General features: G+C 38.0%; 3 protein-coding genes across 5 annotated transcripts in view; 2 read left to right on the forward strand and 1 right to left on the reverse strand.

The window, feature by feature from the left end:
- The window catches only part of LOC311302103 (uncharacterized protein), a 101,995-nt gene extending 88,291 nt beyond the window's left edge, over positions 1-13,704 (forward strand). The window contains exons 1-9 of one of the 2 annotated variants that reach the window (XM_084427709.1): positions 2,200-2,306; positions 5,489-5,641; positions 6,259-6,411; positions 6,584-6,736; positions 7,089-7,238; positions 7,617-7,769; positions 7,997-8,149; positions 9,898-10,047; positions 13,447-13,704. In XM_084427709.1, coding sequence (XP_084283835.1) covers positions 2,225-2,306; positions 5,489-5,641; positions 6,259-6,411; positions 6,584-6,736; positions 7,089-7,238; positions 7,617-7,769; positions 7,997-8,149; positions 9,898-10,047; positions 13,447-13,451 — 1,152 coding nt within the window. In that variant the 5' untranslated portion in view covers positions 2,200-2,224 and the 3' untranslated portion in view covers positions 13,452-13,704. Of the gene's footprint in view, positions 1-2,199; positions 2,307-5,488; positions 5,642-6,258; positions 6,412-6,583; positions 6,737-7,088; positions 7,239-7,616; positions 7,770-7,996; positions 8,150-9,897; positions 10,048-13,446 lie in introns of those variants that run through there. The other variant, XM_084427708.1, reaches the window with a different exon arrangement.
- The window catches only part of LOC311302105 (uncharacterized protein), an 80,759-nt gene that overhangs the window by 45,700 nt on the left and 11,781 nt on the right, over positions 1-23,278 (reverse strand). The window contains exon 6 of one of the 2 annotated variants that reach the window (XM_084427711.1): positions 22,939-23,075. The exons of the other annotated variant lie outside the window; for it this stretch is intronic. Within the exon in view, the coding sequence (XP_084283837.1) occupies positions 23,071-23,075 (5 nt within the window). The 3' untranslated portion in view covers positions 22,939-23,070. Of the gene's footprint in view, positions 1-22,938; positions 23,076-23,278 lie in introns of those variants that run through there. 2 annotated transcript variants of the gene reach the window in all.
- Positions 19,449-22,600, forward strand: LOC311302106 (GPI transamidase component PIG-T-like). Its single transcript, XM_084427713.1, has 4 exons — positions 19,449-19,664; positions 21,065-21,230; positions 21,384-21,467; positions 21,557-22,600. Exons 2-4 carry the CDS (start codon positions 21,118-21,120, stop codon positions 21,807-21,809), a joined length of 450 nt encoding a protein of 149 aa, XP_084283839.1. The 5' UTR covers positions 19,449-19,664; positions 21,065-21,117; the 3' UTR covers positions 21,810-22,600.

A 23,278-nucleotide genomic window follows, 5' to 3' on the forward strand; every position in this document is an offset into this window, starting at 1 on the left:
CGTCATAGGCGTAATTTGGGTGGGACATGTCCCCACTACTTTTTCTCAGGGTCGATATTGTCCCCACCACTTTTTGAAACATCGAGAGGCACGGATGTACCTATCACAGTTAAATAAAACATCTCCAGTTAACTAGCAGAGCATTAATTTAGTTCGTTATTAAATAAGAGACGATCTAGCTAAAACGTGTTGTTTTTGAAATCATGCAGAGTGCTCGTTGCTGCTGCTATCAGTGGCGCGGATGTTCTCTTGTGGCTCGCGCAGTCTTCACACACGGATGCGCACTTCAATCTATCACTTAACGCTGTTGCGGAGACTATTCGTTCCAGTGAAATCACAAAACAAAATGCACACAAACGTGTCCCTGCTTGATATATAATGTAACCACTGATGAACATATTCGGTTTTGATAAAAAATAAAAAAAAAACATCCGGATTAATTAGAACCTGTAACCTCTGACACGCTTGGCAAAAGTTCGAACCACCAGACCATTACGGAACACAAGTAATTTGCAGATCTATGCATTTATTCACATGAAAAATCTTGCCACTAACAATAATAGTAGATCTCATTAAAAGACAAATTAAACCCAACGTAACGTTACTATTGAAACTGATTTGTAGAAATCGTTATGTTATTTTCAGTCAGAACACATTCACACAGCAGGATTTTGAATCGCCAACAGGTCCAGATATTTAGCATGCCAAACGTGTGGACCCGAATCAGAGCAACCTCCATGTCTGTTTTCAGACCTTCCCGCTTAGCTCTCTACAGCGCTGTACAGCATTTCTAATATTAACGCGGATCCTAAAGCTCTTGCCCAGACATAACCCTTTATTTTCCAGTGTTTTCTTCTGAGCTTTTTTCTTTTGTATTGTGTCTCATCTCTATTTCTGCAGTCTTTCTTCAGTTCAAATCTCCCTCTTGATCGTTCTCTCTCCTCCACCGTCATATGCCACCTAATGCTGATTGGCTACACATTTGTTGTTGTGTCGGTCAGACTTCCAAACAACATATTTCAAAAATGACTTACCCAACCTTTAATGCATGATCTGTTTTAAAGCTATCTATTTTTTTTAAAATAGAGTGTATTTTATATAAACATATATATATATATATATACATACATATATACCGGTCAAAAGTTTTAGATCAGTACGATTTTTAATGTTTTTAAAAGAAGTATCTTCTGCTCACCAAGGCTGCATTTATTTCATTAAAAATACAAACAAAAACAGTCATATTGTGAAATATTATTACAATTTAAAACAGCTGTTTTCTATGTGAATATATAGTTAAGTGTAATTTATTCCTGTGATCAAAGCTGAATTTTCAACATCATTACTCCAGTCTTCAGTGTCACATGATCCTTCAGAAATCATTCTAATATGATGCTTTATGCTAATATGAATAATTCAGCTTTCATCTGAGGAATAAATTACATTTTAAAATATATTAAAATAGAAACCAGTCATTTTAAATTGTCATAATATTTCACAATAATACTGTTTTTTTTATATAGCTTTTTATCAAATAAATGCAGCCTTGGTGAGCAGAAGAGATTTCTTTTAAAAACATAAAAAATCTTACCGATCTAAAACTTTTGACCAGTAGTGATATATATATATATATATATATATATATATATATAGGCTATATACTAAGGGTTAAATTCAACGAATAAGGAAACATCGAAGAACTTTCTTTCTTTCTTTCTTTCAAAATTCCTTGGGGGGAAAACTGCCCTCTATGCACAAATGAGGGGTTTCCATTTAGTTTACTTTAGGGGAAATGATCATTTCGCAAGAGATTAGTTTCAGATTTGGGATTAAATGTAGTGCCCAAACTGGCCAACCCACACACTGTCATAGAAGACTGTCTGGTGGGATTGTATTGGATATAATCTAAATCAAACTATTGTGTATAGGAAAAGTATTATACTTCTATGAGGCCATTGAAAACTAGTTTGTGTATTCTGGAAGAAAAAAAAAAACCCGTTTGGCATCATATTCATAATAGCCTAGAGCTCTCCCGATTGGCATCATAGCCTGGAGTTTGTCTTGTATCAGAACTCTCTGACCTCTGAACTTTTTAAAACATGCGGACGTGTTCTATTGTTCTCCAAAACAGATCATCCCGCCCCAAACTCACGCCATTGGTTGAGCGCTAACTTAAATACTCTCTCATCCTGAGCAGTTCATTGTATGACCGTAATTGGAGAGGATGACAGCTCGAGTATATTGCGCTGTGTTATTGTGTCTGTCTGGATGCTTGAGCACCACAGAAGCTGCTCCAGGAACCACAGGTTAGATCCATGTTCTTTAACTTCATTACGCAGCCTGAAGAAATGTATGAACAATAGTTCAGGTAACCAGTGAAAGATGAACTTTGTAAATATATAAATTGTAATATTATCTGAGTCAGTCAATAGAGAAGACTTTTATATTTAAAGGCAGTGTTGTGTACTCGAGACTCGGACTCGGTCTCGGACTCGGTCTCGAGACCATATTTTAATGGTCTCGGTCTTGTCATGGACTCGTGTGCATTTTGACTCGGAATTGACTCGTACTCGAACATATTAGGACTCGGACTTATTCCCGAGTCCACTCGAGTCCCATTCAAAATATTTCATGATTGTTACTGTATGTTAATATTTCTTTAAATTGTTGTTTGATTGAAACGTACAATGATTGCTGACTTTCTTGTGCGCAACTACGTATGACTTGAGACTGTTCGCGCCACGCAAATGCAGCAGGAGCCTTTTTTACCATTACAGTGTAACCTACATGATTCCATGGTATATTTGATTTACTGTTTGAGTATGGTGCCAATTTTATTGTTACCACCAAATATTTTACATATTCTTGAAGATATCTTTAGGTCTGGTTTTTAGACCCAACCTTAGGTTATCCAACCGATCTGGTCTCGGTCTCGACTCGACTCGACTCGGACTCGACTCTCTCTGGTCTCGGTCTCGACTCGGACTCGACTCTCTTTGGTCTCGGTCTCGACTCGGACTCGACCCTCTCTGGTCTCGGTCTCGACTCGGACTCGAGTGAGCTGGTCTCGACTACAACACTGTTTAAAGGGTTGACGTTTCACACTGTGCAGTGCGTATGCGGTGCCTATTTTTCCCGTACCCATGTTAACAGCTTTCACACTGCATGCGGATGTGGTCCGGTGTTGTGCCCAATTTCAACTCCCTGAAAATTATTACCGGGGGTCAGAATTTGGCACAACACCTGTTGCGTTTACAGCAGTGCAGCGATTGTTTCCGCACCGAGTCTATTTTTGCTGTGCTGCACGCGCTGAATTAAAGTAAGCGCATGCTCGTAGTCAAAATGAACACGAATTGACATGAAAATGTAGTATCTCACCAACTGTACTATACTCACCAATTAATACTGCTATTTTCACAGTCATCTTTTTACTTTAAGCCTGGGGTAAAGCAAATAAAAGCAAAACGCTTACCATGAGTAGCGCCGTCGTTTGAAGCGGTCAGCCGTAGAAAGGACTCGAACTAACGTTTCATAAAATTGGTTTCAACTCATTTCGCACTTTTTTTTTTATAACACTAAGATCAGTTTAGGGATAAAGTAGATTTCTAAACTACTTTGATATGAAGCAGATAAATATGTAAAAAAGCTTGACACATTGCAAAACCACTGACTTACAGTGGGTATAGAAAATAATCACACCCCTTTAAAATAATCACATTTTGTTGCTTTGCAGCCTGAAATGAAAACAGACAAAAAACAATTTCTGTTTTATGCAGCTGTATTTACAACTTATATTATCCAAGTGAAAGATATAATACCAACTTGTCAAAAAAAAAATATATTTTTTTTAAATACAAATTAAAAAAACAGAATCACTGAGTTGGAAAAAGAATCCCCCCCCCCCCCCCCCCTCCCCTCCTAAAAATGACTTGTAAACCCAACCAGGTGTAGTTAATCACCTTCTCAATAGCACACAAAGCCAACTGACTTTCAACTGTGATCAGCTGTGGTCATTTTGATTAGCTTAGCATGAAACAAGCTTTTCCTGAAGCATTTCAGTCCTTGGTAGTGCAACTGAAGAAAATAATCAACTATGGGTGGCAAGGCATTGTCAAAAGATCTCCGGGATAAAGTTGTGGACAGGCACAAGTCAGGAGATGGATAAAAAAAAAAAATTCAAAGGCTTTATCAGTGCCTAGAAGCACAGTGAAGTCTTAAATTATCCAATACAGCTCACCATCCAAGTTAGTGCGCGTGCACATGAAGGGGGGTGTGTGAGGAGTGGAGGAGAGAGAAGCATGAAGAGGGAAGTTAGCTGGAGAGATGTCCTAACAACGAGTAACGTTAAAATTGTATATTCATGAGAATTTTTATATGGCCGACACACGACCAAAGAGACGACGTTCCGATGAACAAATAACAAAGAATAGGGAAAAGGAGAAGGAACTTACATTGTCCCGAATTTACATCGGAAAAAGCATTCAAAAAAGCGCACATTTAGAAAGATCGTGATAAATTCTCTCATGTTCATGTGTAATTTCTTTACAGAGAATGATAATTTCTGTTAATTTTCAACTAAATGTGCAAGCTGAAGAGTTTTAAGCGCTCTGTTCCGTCTCACTGCCATCACACTATAGTGGGGCAGAAATGTCATCAAGATGATAAAAATACCAATTTAGTTCCTGGTTTTATATTCACAACATAAGCAAATGAGTTATCACACAAGCAAGAGTGCCGGTAATTGCCATACACATTGTTTTTGTATTCTGATTGAATTTGATTCAAATTAAGAAATGAGACTAAGAGAACACAGATATGACAATAAAGTAAAAAATACTGTTCATCTCTGCCTTAATTGCTCAGTGTTATTTCATGGTTTTGATCTTCTCTCAACTCAGAGCACATCCAGTATTTTATTGTATTAATTATATATCACTGCTATAACCTTGCGCTAGGCTAGGCATGGCATGTTAATGCATTAATTGTTCTAGGAACTTCAAAGCATATTTACATTTTTGTGTATTTTGTGATCCATAATGATGTTCTAGTTGAGATCATTTGTAGCATAGTTAGGGCCCAAACATATACTCAAGCCCAGGGGCCCTTGCCCTGATTATAACCTGCTCTTCTGTAGTGGCCGGTCATTCTCCGGGAAGCTGGCGCTCGTGCCGTCCAGTCGATCGAGACTTTTCTAGAAGATACAGTACAGATGCTGTGTGTGTGTGCGCCGCCTGCTTTCAGTGAGTTTGAATTAGTAATGGACAATAATAGAGGTCTTTCAAAAGGAACACACACACAAAAAAAAATTGGTGTAGAAACCGTTTTAGATCAGAAATTGCCGCATTACATGTCCATATCACTTTGCCAAATGATTTCAGTTATTTCAAAGGTCCTTACAGCCTACAACAGCAAAATAACCAAAAACCCCAGTGAAAAAGACATTCAGCATTCAGTGATTTGGCTTCTCTGTCATGTGTCTGTATAACAGTAAAAAAGCCAGGAGTGTGTCCAAGCACAAAGTATGAAGCAGCAATGTGTGCCCTGATAAGTTTCGTGTCGTGTGCCGATGACCGTGACTGTGCCACCAATGAGAAATGCTGCAACAATGGATGTGGACTTCAGTGTACGGCTCCAGTTACAGGTATTATATTATATTATATTACATTACATTATGTTACATTATATTACATTATATTACATCATATTATGTGCGGTCAATCAATACAATTTAACGAATTAATCGCATATTTTCTGTAATTAAGCACAAATGAACCCCCTTCTTCCAGTTGAATGCGTTTCCCTGAAAACGCATTCAACTGGAAGAAGGGGGTTCAATTGCACTCTATAATATATTATATAATATTACTACTTTAGCTATTATATTTATAATAGCTCTACTTTATCATTTTATTTATATTATATTACATTATGTGCGGTCAATCAATATTTCAAATATTTGTATAATGGCATCTTTTTATGAAAGAAGGCATTACTGATACCAATACTGCTCATGATGTCTCTGTAAAATAATTTTTTTTTCTTCTTAATTTTAGTAATTAATTATAGGCATTCAGCATTACAGTGTAATTGAAAGCTATCAATTTTAACATTTATTAGGCTTTAAAAAATATAACAACTAATATAATTTAAGTGAACTTAAAACAATCTTCACAAAAACTCATATTAACTATCACATTTACCTGTGCTCTTCAATAAATGAGGGCTATTATTTTTCACTGTCTTGTGTCTGTATAACAGCAAATCCAGGAGTGTGTCCAATCACAAACGATGGAACAATAATGTGTTTCGTGAAGGGTGAAGAGTTGTGTGCCGGTGACAGTGAGTGTCCCGACAATCAGAAATGCTGCAGCACTATGTGTAATGGACTTGACTGTATGGCTCCAGTTACAGGTATGATATTTTATTTAATTATAGGCATTCAGTATTACAGTGTAATTGAAAGCTATCAATTTTAAAATTGTATTAGGCTTTAAAAAAATATAACAAAGTGAACTTAAAACAATCTTCATAAAAACTTTATATCAGGGCTATTTTTTTTTTCTGTCATGTGTCTGTATAACAGTAAAGCCAGGAGTGTGTCCAAACACAAACTATGAAGTAGTAAGGTGTAAGAGGAAGGGTGAAGAGTTGTGTGCCGATGACAGTGAGTGTCCCAAAAAGGAGAAATGCTGCAGCACTGCATGCGGTGGACGTCAGTGTACGACTCCAGTTACAGGTATTACATTACATTACATTATATTACATTACATTATGTGCGGTCAATCGATACAATTTAACTAATTAATCACATATTTTCTGTAATTAAGCACAATTGAACCCCCTTCTTCCAGTTGAATGCGTTTTCAGGTAAACGCACGGCTAAAGTAGTTCCAGGCAGGTCTTGACCGTATTACATGTCCATATCACTTCGCCAAATGATTTCAGTTATTTCAAAGGTCCTGACAGCAACAACAGCAAAAGAACCAAAAACCCCTGTAAAAAAAAACAGTGACAGTGGATTTTTTTACCGTGAAAAATTAATTCAGCATTCAGTGATATGGCTTCTCTGTCATGTGTCTGTATAACAGTAAAGCCAGGAGTGTGTCCAAACACAAAATATGAAGCAGAAGTGTGTGCTTGGATACGTTTCATGTCGTGTGCCGATGACAGTGAGTGTCCCAAGAATGAGAAATGCTGCAGCAATGGATGTGGACTTCAGTGTATGGCTCCAGATACAGGTGTTATATTATATATATTATATTATATTATATTACATTATATTATATTATGTTCGGTCAATCAATATTTCAAATATTTGTATAATGGCATCTTTTTATGAAAGAAGGCATTACTGATACCAATACTGCTCCTGATGTCTCTATGAAATTGATTTTTTTTCTTCTTAATTTTAGTCATTAATTATAGGCATTCAGCATTACAGTGTAATTGAAAGCTATCAATTTCAACACTTATTAGGCTTTAAAAAATATAACAACTAATATAATTTAAGTGAACTTAAAACAATCTTCACAAAAACTCATATTAACTATAACATTTACCTGTGCTCTTCAATAAATCAGGGCTATATTTTTCACTGTCTTGTGTCTGTATAACAGCAAAGCCAGGAGTGTGTCCAGTCACAAACGATGGAACAATAATGTGTTTCGTGAAGGGTGAAGAGTTGTGTGCCGGTGACAGTGAGTGTCCCGACAATCAGAAATGCTGCAGCACTATGTGTAATGGACTTGACTGTATGGCTCCAGTTACAGGTATGATATTTTATTTAATTATAGGCATTCAGCATTACAGTATAATTGAAAGCTATCAATGTTAAAATTGTATTAGGCTTCAAAAAAATATAACAACTTATAATTTAAGTGAACTTAAAACAATCTTCATAAAAACTCATAATAAATGTCATCACTTCACCTGTGCTCTTCAATATATCAGGGCTATTTATTTTTTTATTTTTTTTTGTCATGTGTCTGTATAACAGTAAAGCCAGGAGTGTGTCCAAGAACAAACTATGAAGAAGTAAGGTGTAAGAAGAAGGGTGAAGAGTTGTGTGCCGATGACAGTGAGTGTCCCAAAAAGGAGAAATGCTGCCGCACTAGGTGTGATGGACTTGACTGTATGGCTCCAGTAACAGGTATTATATCATATATTATATTATAAAACGGTTAGTTTCAATCCTTGATTCTGATTGGTCAATAGCTGTGTTTTATTCACAATAAAACACGGCTATGACCGCTTCATCCAACGGTTCTATGTATTACTACACAACACCACTAGCAACCACTCTTAGCAACTTAAACACAGAGCTGCCACTCACGCATTCAGCGTGAGACTCACGCAATTGACACCTTTCACACGCTCTCACGCCACACATCCATTTTCTCACACAGAGACAAATCGCCAAGCAAAGAGGACACTGACACTGACAGACAAGACAGAGCAGGTTATTTATGATAGGAAACTAATTCTCAGCTCTCAGATTCTGTCAATTTTACGAAATTCAGACAACAAATACCGTTTTGGCGCTTTTAAATGTGACATCGCTGTTGCACCTCAGTTCAAGCGGCACGTGAACCGATCATCTCTCTTTACTACTAGTTAATAGTAAATAAACTATAATAGGTAGGTTGAAAGATACAGTACAACTTATCGAAATGTAAATGCATCATACATGCTATCGATCAGTCAGTGTTTTTCAACCGCGGAAAGAGGTCAATAAAACAGCTGGAGAACAATGTCACACATTTACCTCAGGAAAGCCATTTAATGACCATAGCATGTTAGTTGGCTAGAAAAATGTGTATTTTATAATATATTTAGTATTAGTAGCCTATAAATGAGTATTTTGCTAAATGTGTGCACTATATTACATATTTATTATTTTTACTTATATCATTAAAAAATATAAAGTTATTATAATAAAAACCGCATTATATTTCATTTGAGTTGTTATTTTTAGCCTTTAATAATACCAGCTGACAGAGCTCTCTGTAGCCTGTTTACAGCATTATGTGAGAATTTCTTTCTTGAGAAAAATTAACATGTATCTACTGTACTATTTATCCAAATGAATTGATATTGAATCAAGATCGGAATCAAACCAAAAGAATTGAATAGAAATTGTAAAAATTGTATCAAGCAATAATAAAAGCAGTAGCCAGTCATTGCACCATGCACATCGTAACATGTTGTCACTAAACTTAATAAAATTATGTTTAGTTAGGCTACCAAATGTTTTGACATCACAATATCCTACACTTATTGCGATGATCGTTTTTTTTTTTTTTTTTTTTTTTTACATTTAATAATAAATGTAAATACTTTTATTTATATTATTTCAAGCTGTTGTTTGATAACTTATAAATAAAAGTTATCAAACTTTTATTTATATTATTTCAGCTGTTCGTGGAAACATTTATATTATTTCAAGTTCACCACGAGGCTGTTGAATGCTTGAATCTGATTTAACATGTTTGTGTATGTAAGAAAACAAAATCACAAAAAAGTAATGAACCAAAGTCGTGATTTGGGCCCCCCTAGCATCCTGGGCCCATATGCCTGACATAGCCTACTCTGCACCCCATAGACCAGTCCAACCCCCCCACTATAACGGCACCCCTGACTACGGGGCTGTTGAATTCTTGAATCTGACTGGTTGCCGAAGATTCTAAGGAGTGCAATTATTTTCAGGGAAACACACGGCTAAAGTAGTTCCAGGCAGGTCTTGACCGCATTACGTACATGTCCATATTACTTGGCCAAATGATTTCAGTTATTTCAAAGGTCCTTACAGCCTACAACAACAAAAGTACCAAAAACCCCCGTGAAAAATTAATTCAGCATTCAGTGATTTGGCTTCTCTGTCATGTGTCTGTATAACAGTAAAGCCAGGAGTGTGTCCAAGGAGAAAATATAAACCAGAAATATGTGCCCGGATACGTTTTGCGTTGTGTGCCAATGACCGTGAGTGTCCCAAGAATGAGAAATGCTGCAACAATGGATGTGGACTTCAGTGTATGGCTCCAGTTACAGGTATTATTATATTATATTATATTCAACGTCAGCTGTAAGGTCTCGTACAATTAGGCATCGGGGGAAATGGCCTCAGATGGAAGCATAAAAGTTTCAAATTAACGAAACTATTGTTAACATAGTTATTATCGTTAACAACTAACGAATAGCTCGACACAACCCGTCCCGGGGAAGAGCCTAGACAGGGATTTCTTCTATAATTTCACCTACGCTTTGCATCAGCTGCATGGCAGGGTAAATGATGGCTGTCATAGCCTACCATGGTCGCCCTTGCCCAGTAAGTTTAAAAAAATAATATTAATAAATTAAGATTTAAATCAATATAATTAGTTGTAAATTAAATATTTTAAACACTAATACAAAAAGAAAAGAATAATGCATTGACTTGGGTATTTAATAGGCCTGTTAACGTTCACGCAAGAACTGTCATGACATCTTTTTGCTCTCCTATTTCTAACTGATAGATGGGAAACAACTCTATTCCCGATTTTGGTTTTTTAATATCAAAAGGAAAATCAGTTGGCCGCCAAGTACACGGACCCTGTAGGCTACCTGTACCTGAATTGATTTTATTCGTACCATATTATTGTTGCTAATGTTACACTCGTTAGGTTGTATAAAGCATCCCACTGAGATTATTTTTTAAATTTGTATTATTCGTTAGTTTTAGTTGCATGTTTAAAAATTAGCAAAATAACACATTGCAACTTGCTAGCTTGTATGTTGGCAAAATATAGCGAAGTAAAAAGTATTTCGAGTGCAAATTGGCCTGTATAGTAGCCTACATAAAGTTTTGATGGTAATTGTGTCTGTGACAGAACAATTCTTGCAAATTGAAAGATGTCATTATTTAATAAATGCTTTGCTAAAGCAAAGATAAATTATCCATAGTTTAGTTCACATAGAATGATGTTGTGATCACTGTGTGAAGAGTTTTGAAAAAGTGACCTAAGTACCGGTATTTAGAAATGTGTTCTAGCGATTGTAAAAACAAACTGTTATTTGTAAAATAAACAAACAGGATTGTGTATTATTTTGTAATAATAATAATAATTATTATTATTATTATTTTGTGTTATATTCTCTGTCAAAAGTACCTGAATTCGGACTATAGCACTGTTTCATGCATAGTGATGGGAATAACGGCGTTATAAATAACCAGCGTTATTTTTCTCAGTAACGAGTAATCAAACTAATTACTGTTTCCTCCGTTAGAACACCGTTACCGTTACTGTCAATAAAATGTGGCATTACTATAATTGAGCTCATTGAAGCGGTTTTCATCCGAGTAGGCTCTTTCTGCCATAGGAGCTGCAAAGTTTTTTCTCTGGTGTGTGTGTGTGTGTGTGTGTGTGTGTGTGTGTGTTTATGAGGCGCCGGACTGGACAAAACAGTTCGACAGTGCGCGAAAGAGACCGAGGGCCCTATCTTGCACCCAGCGCAATTGACTTTGTACACCGACGCATGTTTCATTCCTATTTTGCACCCGCGCAAAGCGCGCTTTTCCCTCCACAGAAGCACGTCGCTAAACTAGGGAATGAACTTGCGCTCCCTGGGCGGTTCAGCGCAAAAAAGGAGGCGTGTTCCGGCGCAAACGTTCCCTGGTGCTATTTTACTGTTCCATAAAACAATTGCGCCACTGGCCAGAAAAAACCTAGTCTAAAGTCAGTGGCGCGTTGCGCGTTGTTCATTATGCTATTTTAAGGGCGCATGCTTGACCATAATGTATAGAGTGCACAACGCTCATACACTGTGATTCTCTAATCTACACAGAAGCAGCAGTTTTCATTTTTGCAAATCATATTATTACAAACGATAGATAGATAGATAGATAGATAGATAGACAATTTATTATAAATATAATAATTTATTATAAAAGCATACATCTAGCTTACACATTTACCCACATTATTATATGCCTGTTTAACCGAAGCTAATTTGGGTGTGTTTCTCCCATCCCCAACGTCCCTTCTCTCTCTTTTACGGCCGTGACGAGAGCGTTGGTCTCCTCGGCTGTGAACCGCTCTTGACGCGCGCCTGGCAAATCCGCCGTTATAATAGCAATAGCCTACGCCAAGGAAAAAGTGCGTCTGCTCTTAAAGGGAATGTGAGATGATGCTCTGATTGGTTTATTTCACGTTACGCCCAAACCACACCTATGAATAATGAAGCTACTTCAGACCAACCCCTTTTAGATTTGCGCCCGGCGCAAGAGTCATTTATCCCGCCGGGAAAATAGCAACACCGCCGAGACCCGCCCACAAAGTTACTTGCGCTTTGCGCTTTGACACTTGCGTTTCAGATCGTTAAAATAGGGCCCCGAGTGTGTCCGAGAATGCACTCGACAGTGCGCGAAAGAGACCGAGTGTGTCCGAGAATGCGCTCGACAGTGCACGAGAGAGACCGAATGTGTCCGAGCATAAATACTTTATTTATAAATAAATTACACATTTCAGCATTAGAATAATCTCTGTAGCATATTGGTATCATATGCAATGTTTTAATTAGTTTATATAACATAAAATCCAAAACAAGTTGTGAACACGTGCGGCAAACACGACTAGAATTTGGCTAAAATAACCTCTGATGATGACATTCTCTGTAGGTTATAAAAATAAACCCCCAAAAGATTTTATTTTATTATTATTTATGTTGGTACATTGTTCAGTATTATATTGAGAGCACTTTTTGTTAAACTTACTATTGTGAGGAAGAAAATACTTCAAGTAGGCTATACAGTATGTCTACTGCACTAGTGTATGTGTATGTATATTTTTTTATTACTATTTATTTATTTTTGGTACATTTCTTAAGAAGCATGATTTATTTTTAGACTTATTTGTTGGCCAGTTGTGGTCTGTGCAATAAATATTAAAAGTTCTAAACCATCTCTTGTGTTTTGTTGTTCCACTATAGTAATGATAATATTTTAATATTTAAGTTAATAGGTTGTCCCACAGCAACATTAAAATAGTGTAGATTAGTGTACAATGTTTTATAATATGTTCTATTTAGTGTCCATTTCATTCATTTAACATTTCATATTGGGGGTATCCAAGAAATTTCTTATATTTAAACTTTTTTTAAATGTTTTTTTTTTTAAGTAACGCAATAGTTACTTTCCCTGGTAATTAGTTACTTTTGTAATTATGTAATTCAGTTACTAATGCAGTTACTTTTTGTGAGAAGTAACTAGTAACTATAACTAATTACTTTTTTAAAGTAACTTACCCAACACATAGGGTGGCTTTACAAAATTAATAAAGGTGATAAATAATACTCAATGCAATTCACTCTGTAAATAAAACTAGCTATTCATGTCCTGAGTGTTTTGTGCTGTACATCTGATGCTTAATCCCACTAAATGGCCAGACTAAATCTGAATCTCTATCCATACAGTCTAGGTGCCTAACTGAAGGGAATCCAGTGTGTGCCGAATACTGTTCCCATGATGGTCAGTGCCCTGCCGGACAGAAATGCTGCTAAACACCTCTGATCGTACATGCAGTGTTAATCATATTAGAGAAATTATGTAATGAGTCATGTTACCTTTGTCATGTACCTATCCTATATTAATTGTTGTATTCTTTTTGCCGGTGGGATTCTCTGTGATTGATATGATGTCCTCCCGGCAGTGATTAAAGCATATTCAAAGGCATCATTTGGAGTCTGTCTGTCAGTCAGGTTAGACACTAGAGATCTTACTTCTATTCTCAAGTGATAGTGCTGAAGTGGAGCACTAGAGATCTTATTTATTCCTAAGTGATGGTGCTGAAGTGGAACTCCAGAGACCTGTGGAGAGACGTCTAATAGAGTACAAAATTGTAGGTGCCTAGGAGACACCAGGTTAACTTAAAGGGCATCTATTATGCAAAATCCACTTTTATATTGTGTTTTGGACATAAATGCGTGTTGGCAGCGTGTGAACCCAATCACTCTACAGTGATAAAAATCCAGCCACTCCTTTTTGACATCATACTGCTCAGGCCCCGCCCACTGCTGCTGATTGACAGTCCTGTATTACCATAGTTTCCGCCCTTAGCGAGTTGTACACTATCTGCCATTTTCTCAGCGCTCGAGCAGCTGTAGTGACAATTTCTCGTAAGTATAAGAAATATAAGCTGACTACGCCACCTCTTAAGGCAGTCGGAGCCCTCCACAGATCACAATACTTGATTCTAGGCAACAAATATAGTTCATTAATTTTTTTTTTTTTATATATTTTGTTCCAACACGGACCATCAAATGTTAAACCGTGTCAACAATAGAATCCACAGAAGTAGGAAATAGCTCTCCTCAAGACTGCAAGAGGGTCGGGCCTGCTCTTATGGACCTCCTACCACCTTTAAGACACAGAAGAAAACCCACAGCATACACCGCAAATAAGAAGGAACCTTTACATCACCATTTCAGAGCCAACCTTCTAGTACACACCACACAGCAGTGCCACACCACCCAAATCACCTACGCTGAGGGAGGTTTAATTTCGATGCAGGCTGTAACACACAAAAAGAGGAGAGCACGAGCAGTACCACAGAAACAAAAAGCAAATGACAAAACAATATTTAATATAATCACATTAATCATCAATATCAAATAAAAGAAAAACAATTAACCAGAATATAAAATATAAATATACAAGAAATAGTGGCAGGTCAGCCCCTTTATCATGCATGTTAGTACACATCAATACAGCCCACAATATAAAACAAACAAAACATCTGCAGCACAGTTACCCAATCTCAGCTCTCAATCCTCAAACATGATAGATAAAAGGTACTATAAAACAAGAGCACAGATATTAACCACAAATACATTTTCGTGTGTTAATTGCATCAAACTCATAAGCGATCGGCTTCAATAAAGCGTATACTGCATTTACCGTTATTCAGCATTCCAACACGGCCGTCAGCCCATTAATGGGGGGCCGAAAAGCCACCGCAGCAATAAATGTTTGTCTGTCCCGCTTCCCGGACAGAGAATAAAAAAACCTCTTAAATAATCAGTCTAAAAAAAGAAAAGATCACAAAGATGGAATTGCGCCATCAAGGCGCAGTCATTCAACACAAACAAAACCACACAGCTAATAACATTAGTGATGTTACATGCTTCAGACCTTCCCCTCTCTTTAATATTTCTTGATTAAGCATTGATTAATATGAATATAATGATTTTGTTCAAAAATATTAAATGATTTCAGGAAGGGGCATGCCAAAATAACAAACATAACAGGAAAACAGATTTAAATTCAGATTGGCTTGATTTCAGGCGACTGCACAATCCATGCACAGTTGCAGTCAGAAAAGCTAAAGCTGAAGCATTTCCTTTTACAAACTCAAAATGTTGCACTGAATGTTTATACCAACAATGGATGGAAACAATATAAGAGGGAGAGGAGGAAGAGAATGAGTAAGAGGTGGTGAACAAGGAGGAAGAGGATGAGGACGAGAAGGAGCAAGGTGTGGAGAATGTTGTCAAGGCTGGATCTGGCTTAAGGGTTTTCCCCTTTGCCTGCAGAGATGACATTATATAAACTTTATTACAGGCTCTAGGCCCAACAGCAGGACATACACCATACAAAAAAAAAAAACCAACAACATTACATAAACATAATACACCCTTTTTCACAAAAGTCTTAAAAGGCACTCATACCAATGCTTCCATAGATGTGATTGATATCGGACCGAGCTACACCTGGGACTTGTGAGCCTTACTATAATATAGTTTTGTGACTCATCAAGTCGACACATAAACTTAAACATTAGGTTCCTCAAGAGGGCCTGTAAACAGCTTAGCCTCAAGTCACAAAAAAGCTTACTTGCACTGCTGCTCCTGGGCTTCTTCAGCAGTATCCTCAGACAATCATTATATGCTACCTGCAGTTTGCGCATGGTCTCCTTTTTGTAGTTGACCCATAATGGGGCTGCATACATAGGGGTACAGTAAGCACGAAACAAGTGCACTTTCACATCATCAGAGCAGTAATGAAATTTCCTGACTAACATGTTCGCTTGGACATACAACATTCGTCTTTGCCTATACATGTCAGCATCATCCTCCATCTTGTCAGTAATGATATGCCCAAGATATTTTGTACAGTTAGATACACAGATACATTGCCCTGACAGGTAAAACATAGTGCAGCTTCTGATCTTCCTTAGTCCTACAAACCAACACAACACTCTTCTTTGCATTGTACTGTACATCAAACTCACCCCCATACTTGGAGCATATATCCAACAACTGCTGGAACCCAACAGTACTGGGGGACATAACAACTAAATCATCTGCGTACATCAGGTGGTTTAACAGAGTGTTTCCTATTACACAACCCGTCTTACATATCCCCAACTGCTTTGAGAGGTTGTCCATGTATAAGTTAAACAGGGCTGGAGACAGAAGCCCCCCCTGCCGTACTCCATTGCTTACACTAAATGGTGTCGATAGGCTATTTCCCCATTTAACCTGCATGCTTTGTTTCGCATACCAGTAAGCCAGTATACGTATGATGCATCCCGGCACACCCCTAAGCATAAGTTTAGTAAAAAGCTTATGATGATTTACTCTGTCAAATGCCTTGGACGCATCAATAAATCCAATAAACATTGTAGAGCCCTGCCTTCTATAGGATTCAACAGCTTCTTTCAATGCATAGATACATAGATCAGTACTGTGTTGAGACTTAAAGCCAAATTGATTTTCCGTGGTGTAAATGAACCCACTCAGTCTATCTAGTAGCATCTTTTCTAACACCTTTGAAAGAATGCTAGCTATAGCAATGGGTCTATAGTTGTCCAAACTCCCTATTTTCCCTGCCTTGTCCTTAATGACGGGCACTAATGTGACGGTCAACATGGTGTCTGGCAGTATACCATGAGTCATCAGCCCTGTCAGGCAAATGGATAGAAGGGCTGACACTCTGGGGCTGGCTAACTTGAGATGCTCCGCAGTGATGTTATCTTTGCCACTAGCTTTGTTATCAGCTAGTTGCTCTATAGCATTATAGACCTCATTGGGAGTAAAGTGTATTACATCCTCATTTAACTCACCCACACAATAGGGCTCACTTTTAATGCAATTAAACAGAGTTGCATAGTGCTGCCTCCACAGCTCTGCTATATTTTCTGCACCAGATACACCTTCGATATGGCAAGGCAATATTGTCTTGGCCCTATTTGTAACTTTCACCTCCTTCCAAAACTCAGTGACATTGTTGCCAATCAAGTTTTCAGCCATAGAGTGAGCTCTTAAGGCTTCCTCATGCTTTCCAACAAAGCACACTGCATATTTATATCTAGCCCTGGTAAGCTTTTTGTGTTCTTACTCTGGCCCCTGTCTGGGTTTACCAGCTATAACCCAGGACCTATGAGCCGTCTTGGCAGCTTCATGGTGGTCAACTACATACTTATTCCAGCCAGGTTTGATATTCTTAGCCTTACTGGGGTGTGTAGAGGACGACTGGCATCATGTATAGCCCTCACTATACCATTGTACATTTCATATAGGTCATTACAGTGAGTGACATCATCACAATTAATATTTGAACATAAAATAGCACCCATGGGTAACTGTACTTCCCTTAGGAGAGCATCCGACCTCCCACAATAGTACAATACATCCTCTCTATTTAGTTTATCCCAATCCACTTTGACCATGTTAGCGCCATCTTCTGTCGAACTACTGCAGTCAGGTAAGTTATCAAGATTTATAATCATAGAGACAGGTAAGTGATCAGTTGTAGTCAACTCATACAGAATTTCAACTTTTTCCAGACTTTCATGAGCATCGGCTGTACAGATTACATGATCCAGCCAAGATGTCGTGTTCCATGCTTCACTGACGTAAGTATAACTACTGGCAGGTAGGAAATTCATACTGGAGAGAACCAGTTTACTATCCTGACAAAACTGTAACAAGTGCTGACCAAAGAGAGATTTGTCATCAGAAATGTCTGCATTCAAATCACCCATCACAAATATATTTGCATATGTACATTCCCTAATATAAGAGTTCAAAAAGGCCAATCTCCCACATAGCAACATTGTTTCGGCCCAGATCCGGCCCACATCTGGCACTTGTGGAATGCGGATCTGGCCCACATGCAGCAGAGAATGATGGCCCTTGGGTGGCCCACTCCTGTTTGCCAGATCTGGGCCACAAGCAGGCCATAGCAATGCCACATGTCAGCCAAGAGCAAAGAAATAAACCAGAACTGGACCTTATCTGAGCCACAAAGTCTGTGAATATTAAATATGGAGTCATTTCAGCCTTAATAAGCCTGTTAACAAGCAGAATCACTGAAGGAAAGAAGAGAACAGAAAAAGTGACAAGCAGAAACACAAGAACTACAACTGACTTCAGACACAGCCTTAGATGAAATCAACTGAAGAGAAAAGAAGACATTAAATCTGTGAAGATCTCAGCAGAGGAGGATTAAACAACTCCACAAACAGCATTACCAGCTTCACTTATTACTAACCAGACTGACTTTATTTCTGTCAGACGGCTACAGAAGTTTTTATTGAGAATTAACAGAGGTTTAACTCTAATGTGTTTCATTTTAAGTCACCATAAGAGTGATTAGTGTTTCCATTAGTTGGGCTCTTAACTCATATTATATGTTTTGTCTTTTTTGGGCTGCTGTGACCGTGTGTTTGTCAAACACTTTTGCAGCAGCAAAGAAAGCTAAAGTGAAGTGAGATCAGATGATGATCATATTTCTTGCGCCACAAAATGGCCACACCTCCAGGTATTCTACCACGTACCAATTTGGTGCTTAAATCTGTTGTGGATTCTCCAGCTCCATGAAAATCACTGTGGACAGAATTGAGTTTATCAAGGTCCTGTTTGGCTAAAAATGTCTCTTGCAAGCAGATAATGTCTGTGGTCTCCAGTAGCTGGTCAACCACAATCCGATGTGCTCTGTCTCCAGCACTCTGTCCTAGGCGCAAGCCTCGTGAGTTGTATGACACCATGACATTATCTGTGATGTGGACAAAGTACTCCGGCCGGATCAAACATGAAGACATGATGCTGAAGCAGAATCAAACTCTCTCACTGACCGTGATTTTGCAGTTGCACAAGTTCACAACTCTTCTGAGTGACTGTACCATGCTTTTCATTTAGAGTTTTTCACTGTGACCTGTTTGGCTTTTGCAGTTGGGTCACTTTTCACAGTATGTGTTGAATATACAGACATTAAATACATTATGTAATGGCTTTCCAAAACCGTTGCCGTTGATAATAGGAGTAAGGTAAATAAATTGTATACTGTATTCACTGCAAGTATTGAATTGTACTGAATAATGTGTAGGAGCCATTTGTTGTATGGTAAAGTTTTTGTTGTCCACTGGGTGGCGCTGTGACTGTGTACAATTAGAGCACCTGAGCAACAAGTGTGTGCGTTGGTAATTGGGAAGCACACAGTTTTTGACCACAGTAGCTAGCAAGGTGGATTTTAGTCTTGTGCTGTCTGCAAGGTATGGCTTTGTGTGTACATGTGAACAAGGAAAGGCCACAAGAAGTTTTGAGATCATGTTTAATGGAGCACAAGTAATAAAGAAAGGCGTTTGGTCTACATCCGTCTGCATGTACGCATTCTAAACTTGCTTACTACTGTAAGTTGTCGTTACAATACTTTATGTAATTGCAAAATTGGTTTACTTTGTTACAATATACCTATTTTTTTCTGTAACTGCATGCTTTGGATTCTGTGTTCTCCATTTTTTTGATGTAGTGTCTAAGGAATGATCTGTAGTGTTTATAATATTGACTTGCTTTGGGCATGATCTGAAAGCACAGATAAAATGTTTGTTGAGGCAATTGTTTGATTTTGCCAGAAGAGTCAGATGTTCTCTGAAAGTAGATTGAAAATTTGATTTTGTGTTTAAGGTTTTGAGAAAGTGAGGGATGGTTTCAAGAAATGTGTTTTAGCAATTTAATTTTAGTTTTTTATAATAAACTTGGAAAAGAACAAGGAATAACACAGCCAAAACCTAATACAAATGAGGACGAACAGAGAATGGGTGAGAACACAGGACATATAAGCACATGGCAAACAATTTTGAATTGAGTCAACAGGAATTCACAAACAATACGAAATCTACGTTAATTGCCGAGTTCTGCATAACTTTACATGCCAAGACTTGCATGCACCTCCAAGTACTGAAACGATATATTTTTGTGGGGTTCATTAATGGTGATAATAATTGGGCAGAACAGATGTTTTGCATTTTTATATAAATATTTTTTTCTTCTGAAAATCTGATGACATAATTTGCACACAGGTAAAGGTGCCCAATATCAGTCATTTCTAAAAAAAAAAGAAAAAAAAGAAAAAAAAAGTGTTTTGGAAAATAGCTCTTTATTTGATTATCATAAAAATATGTTTTCTATACAGAGATATCGACATCGGTAAATTATCGGTTATCGGTATCGGCCACAATTTTCACATCGGTGCATCACTATGTTTGACTACCTCGGGGTGGCATTTCCAGTCCCTGTGTGTCACAGCCTGACAGAAAGACTGCTCCCACATTCAAATGCCCAGGAATGCAAATCGCCCTGAGGGACAGGAACTTGTCCTGATTCCAAAGCAGAACCTTTTCAAACAGTGCGAATGCAGTCCGCCTTGGAGATTTATGTAGGTGACTACTGAAGTGTTCGTCCACCCGCACTAGGACATGGTAGCCCCTTAACTGTTGGAGGAAGTACTTCAGGGTCAGAAATACAGCCATCAATTCAAGGCAATTGAGATGATGACCTTTCCAGATTCACAACAAAGATGTTTTCCCAAAGCGCAACTCAGCGCATTGAGAGTATCTTTAGATAGGGATCGTCTGAGTAGGGAAATGTAGTTTCAACATTCTTTAAAATGAGGAAGTAAAAAAAAATTAAAGGCACAATAATAAAGTTTTTTTTTTTTTTTTTTTTTTAAATCATCCTTAGTGGACAGAAAAGGTCTGGTTCATGCTCAGGAGCATAAAGAGTTTATAGACCTTTGTTCCTTATCGTGTAGGTTACATTCACTACCAGCCCGCTAAAGACCGCCATCGTCCTCATCTACTGGAGATGCTGATCCAGTTACCGCCTCACTCGATGACAGAGGTCACGGTACAGTTTGAAAGGGCCCTGCTCAAATGGACTGAGTACACCCCTGATCCCAACCACGGCTTCTACGTTGGGTAAGACTCTTGCTTATCAAGTATTTTGAAAGATACATTTATTTTTGTAATTCAAATATTTATGCTAAAATGTCATTATTGTCGTAAGAGTTTGTTACTCATCTTGTCTGCCACTCTCTATATCTGACTGATGTTCCATAAATGTTATTGCAGGTCCTCTGTGGTCAGTGCCCTTGTGCCAAGTATGGTTGCAATGAACACCAACTTCACACAAGACCAACCGTTGTTTAGCAGTTTGTATGTATAAACTGGCCTTGGTGTTAATAGTAAATAAGTGTGCCTTATTTGTTTTGGTTCTTCATAACATTTTCACCTCTGACTTCCAGTATCCCAGTCAAAGAAGAATCAAGCTACTTTGTTCGAGTGTACACCGAACCCCTGCTGGTAAATCTACCCACGCCTGACTTCAGCATGCCCTACAACGTCATCTGCCTCACCTGCACGGTGGTCGCGGTGGGGTACGGCTCCTTTTACAACTTGCTGACCCGCACGTTCCAGGTGGATGAACCAAGTCCACCGCTGGCCAAACGATTGGCCAACCTCGTTCGTCGCATAAGGGGAGTGCCACTGCTGACCTAACTGCCGAGAGCAGGTCTGATGCCTGAAATGTCCATATTAGGCAGCTGAGAGAATAATGACTCTAAAACGGCATCTGCTGGAGTTTAAAGATGCTTTTCAGCCATGGAAGGACTCAATGCCAAGTGACTGTTCTTAACTTTTGTTGAACAAATGAGCTTCCAAGACAGATGGATTAGCCACCTTTTTATGTTTTGTTTTGTGAGTCACAAACAAAGATTAGCCACTGGTTTTTTTGTCCAGTCACATAAGCAAGGACTTTTTTTCTGCAGTGTTTTTAGAAAACCATAGTTTGAACGTGAACGTTTCTTACAGGAACTGCATGGTTCGGGCATCTGGGATAAATATACATGGAAGAGCGTGATGTTAAGTCGTCTCAGTTTACGCCATCTCTTTGAGAGCGTAACCAAGTGTCACAGAAACAGACACTACAATCCAACTACTGAAAATTGATGTCTAAGAATGTGTCAAGTATTTTCCACTTTCTGTAATGCACTGATATTCAAATATGTGTTGTTTTGAAGGACTGGACTTTTTTTTGTGTTTTGCCTTTTTTTGTGCATTTGCCTGTGGGCTTCTAGACACCTACTTCTAGACAGCTACAAATTTGTACTCTACTAGACGTCTCTTCACTTGTTCCACTTCAGCACTATCACTTGGGAATGAAAATAATATCTCTAGTTTCTATCCTGTGTCGGCAGTGATCAGACAGACTCCAAACAATGCCTTTGAATATGCTTTAATCACGGCTGGGAGGACATATCAATCACAGAGAATCCCACCGGCAAAAACTACACAACAATTAATATAGGATAGGTACATGACAAAGGTAACATGACTCATTACACCATATTTCTCTAATATGATTAGTTCTACATATTCGCAATTCAGAAACACCCGGCAAAGCAAATTCGTTTTTTTATTACTTCAGCTTGTTACTTAGGTCATGGGGTTATTATATTTAGTTAGCCGTCCATATGCTTCCGTTATTTCAACACACTAATGTGTTGGTACATTTTGTTCTCAAAAGCATACAAATGATAAGCTTGCAAGAAAAAACTGAAGCACTGAATTGATTTAAGTAAAAGAATTCAAAAAGTAGTATGTATTATGCAAAATCATTCTCACAACTCTTTCCGGTGGTTAAATCAGAAGTTTCACTGCATGTACGATCAGAGGTGTTTAGCAGCATTTCTGTCCGGCAGGGCACTGACCATCATGGGAACAGTATTCGGCACACACTGGATTCCCTTCAGTTAGGCACCTAGACTGTATGGATAGAGATTCAGATTTAGTCTGGCCATTTAGTGGGATGAAGCATCAGATGGACGCACAAAACACTCAAGGCATGAATAGCTAGTTTTACTTACTGAGTGAATTACGTTCTATGTATTATTCATCATCTTTATTAATTTTGTAAAGCCACCCTATGCCTGAAACAGTGCTATAGGCTGAATTCAGGTACATTTGAC

This window comes from Rutilus rutilus (genome assembly GCF_951802725.1).
Source record: "Rutilus rutilus genome assembly, chromosome: 13".
NCBI lineage: Eukaryota > Metazoa > Chordata > Actinopteri > Cypriniformes > Leuciscidae > Rutilus > Rutilus rutilus.

Bases quoted from the DNA above. Each gene is read 5' to 3' on its own strand.
- LOC311302106 (XM_084427713.1), top strand. From the start codon at position 21,118: ATGCTGATCCAGTTACCGCCTCACTCGATGACAGAGGTCACGGTACAG. The intron at 21,231-21,383 runs GTAAGACTCTTG...ATGTTATTGCAG, and splicing joins AACCACGGCTTCTACGTTGG to GTCCTCTGTGGTCAGTGCCC. The intron at 21,468-21,556 runs GTATGTATAAAC...TCTGACTTCCAG, and splicing joins CAACCGTTGTTTAGCAGTTT to TATCCCAGTCAAAGAAGAAT.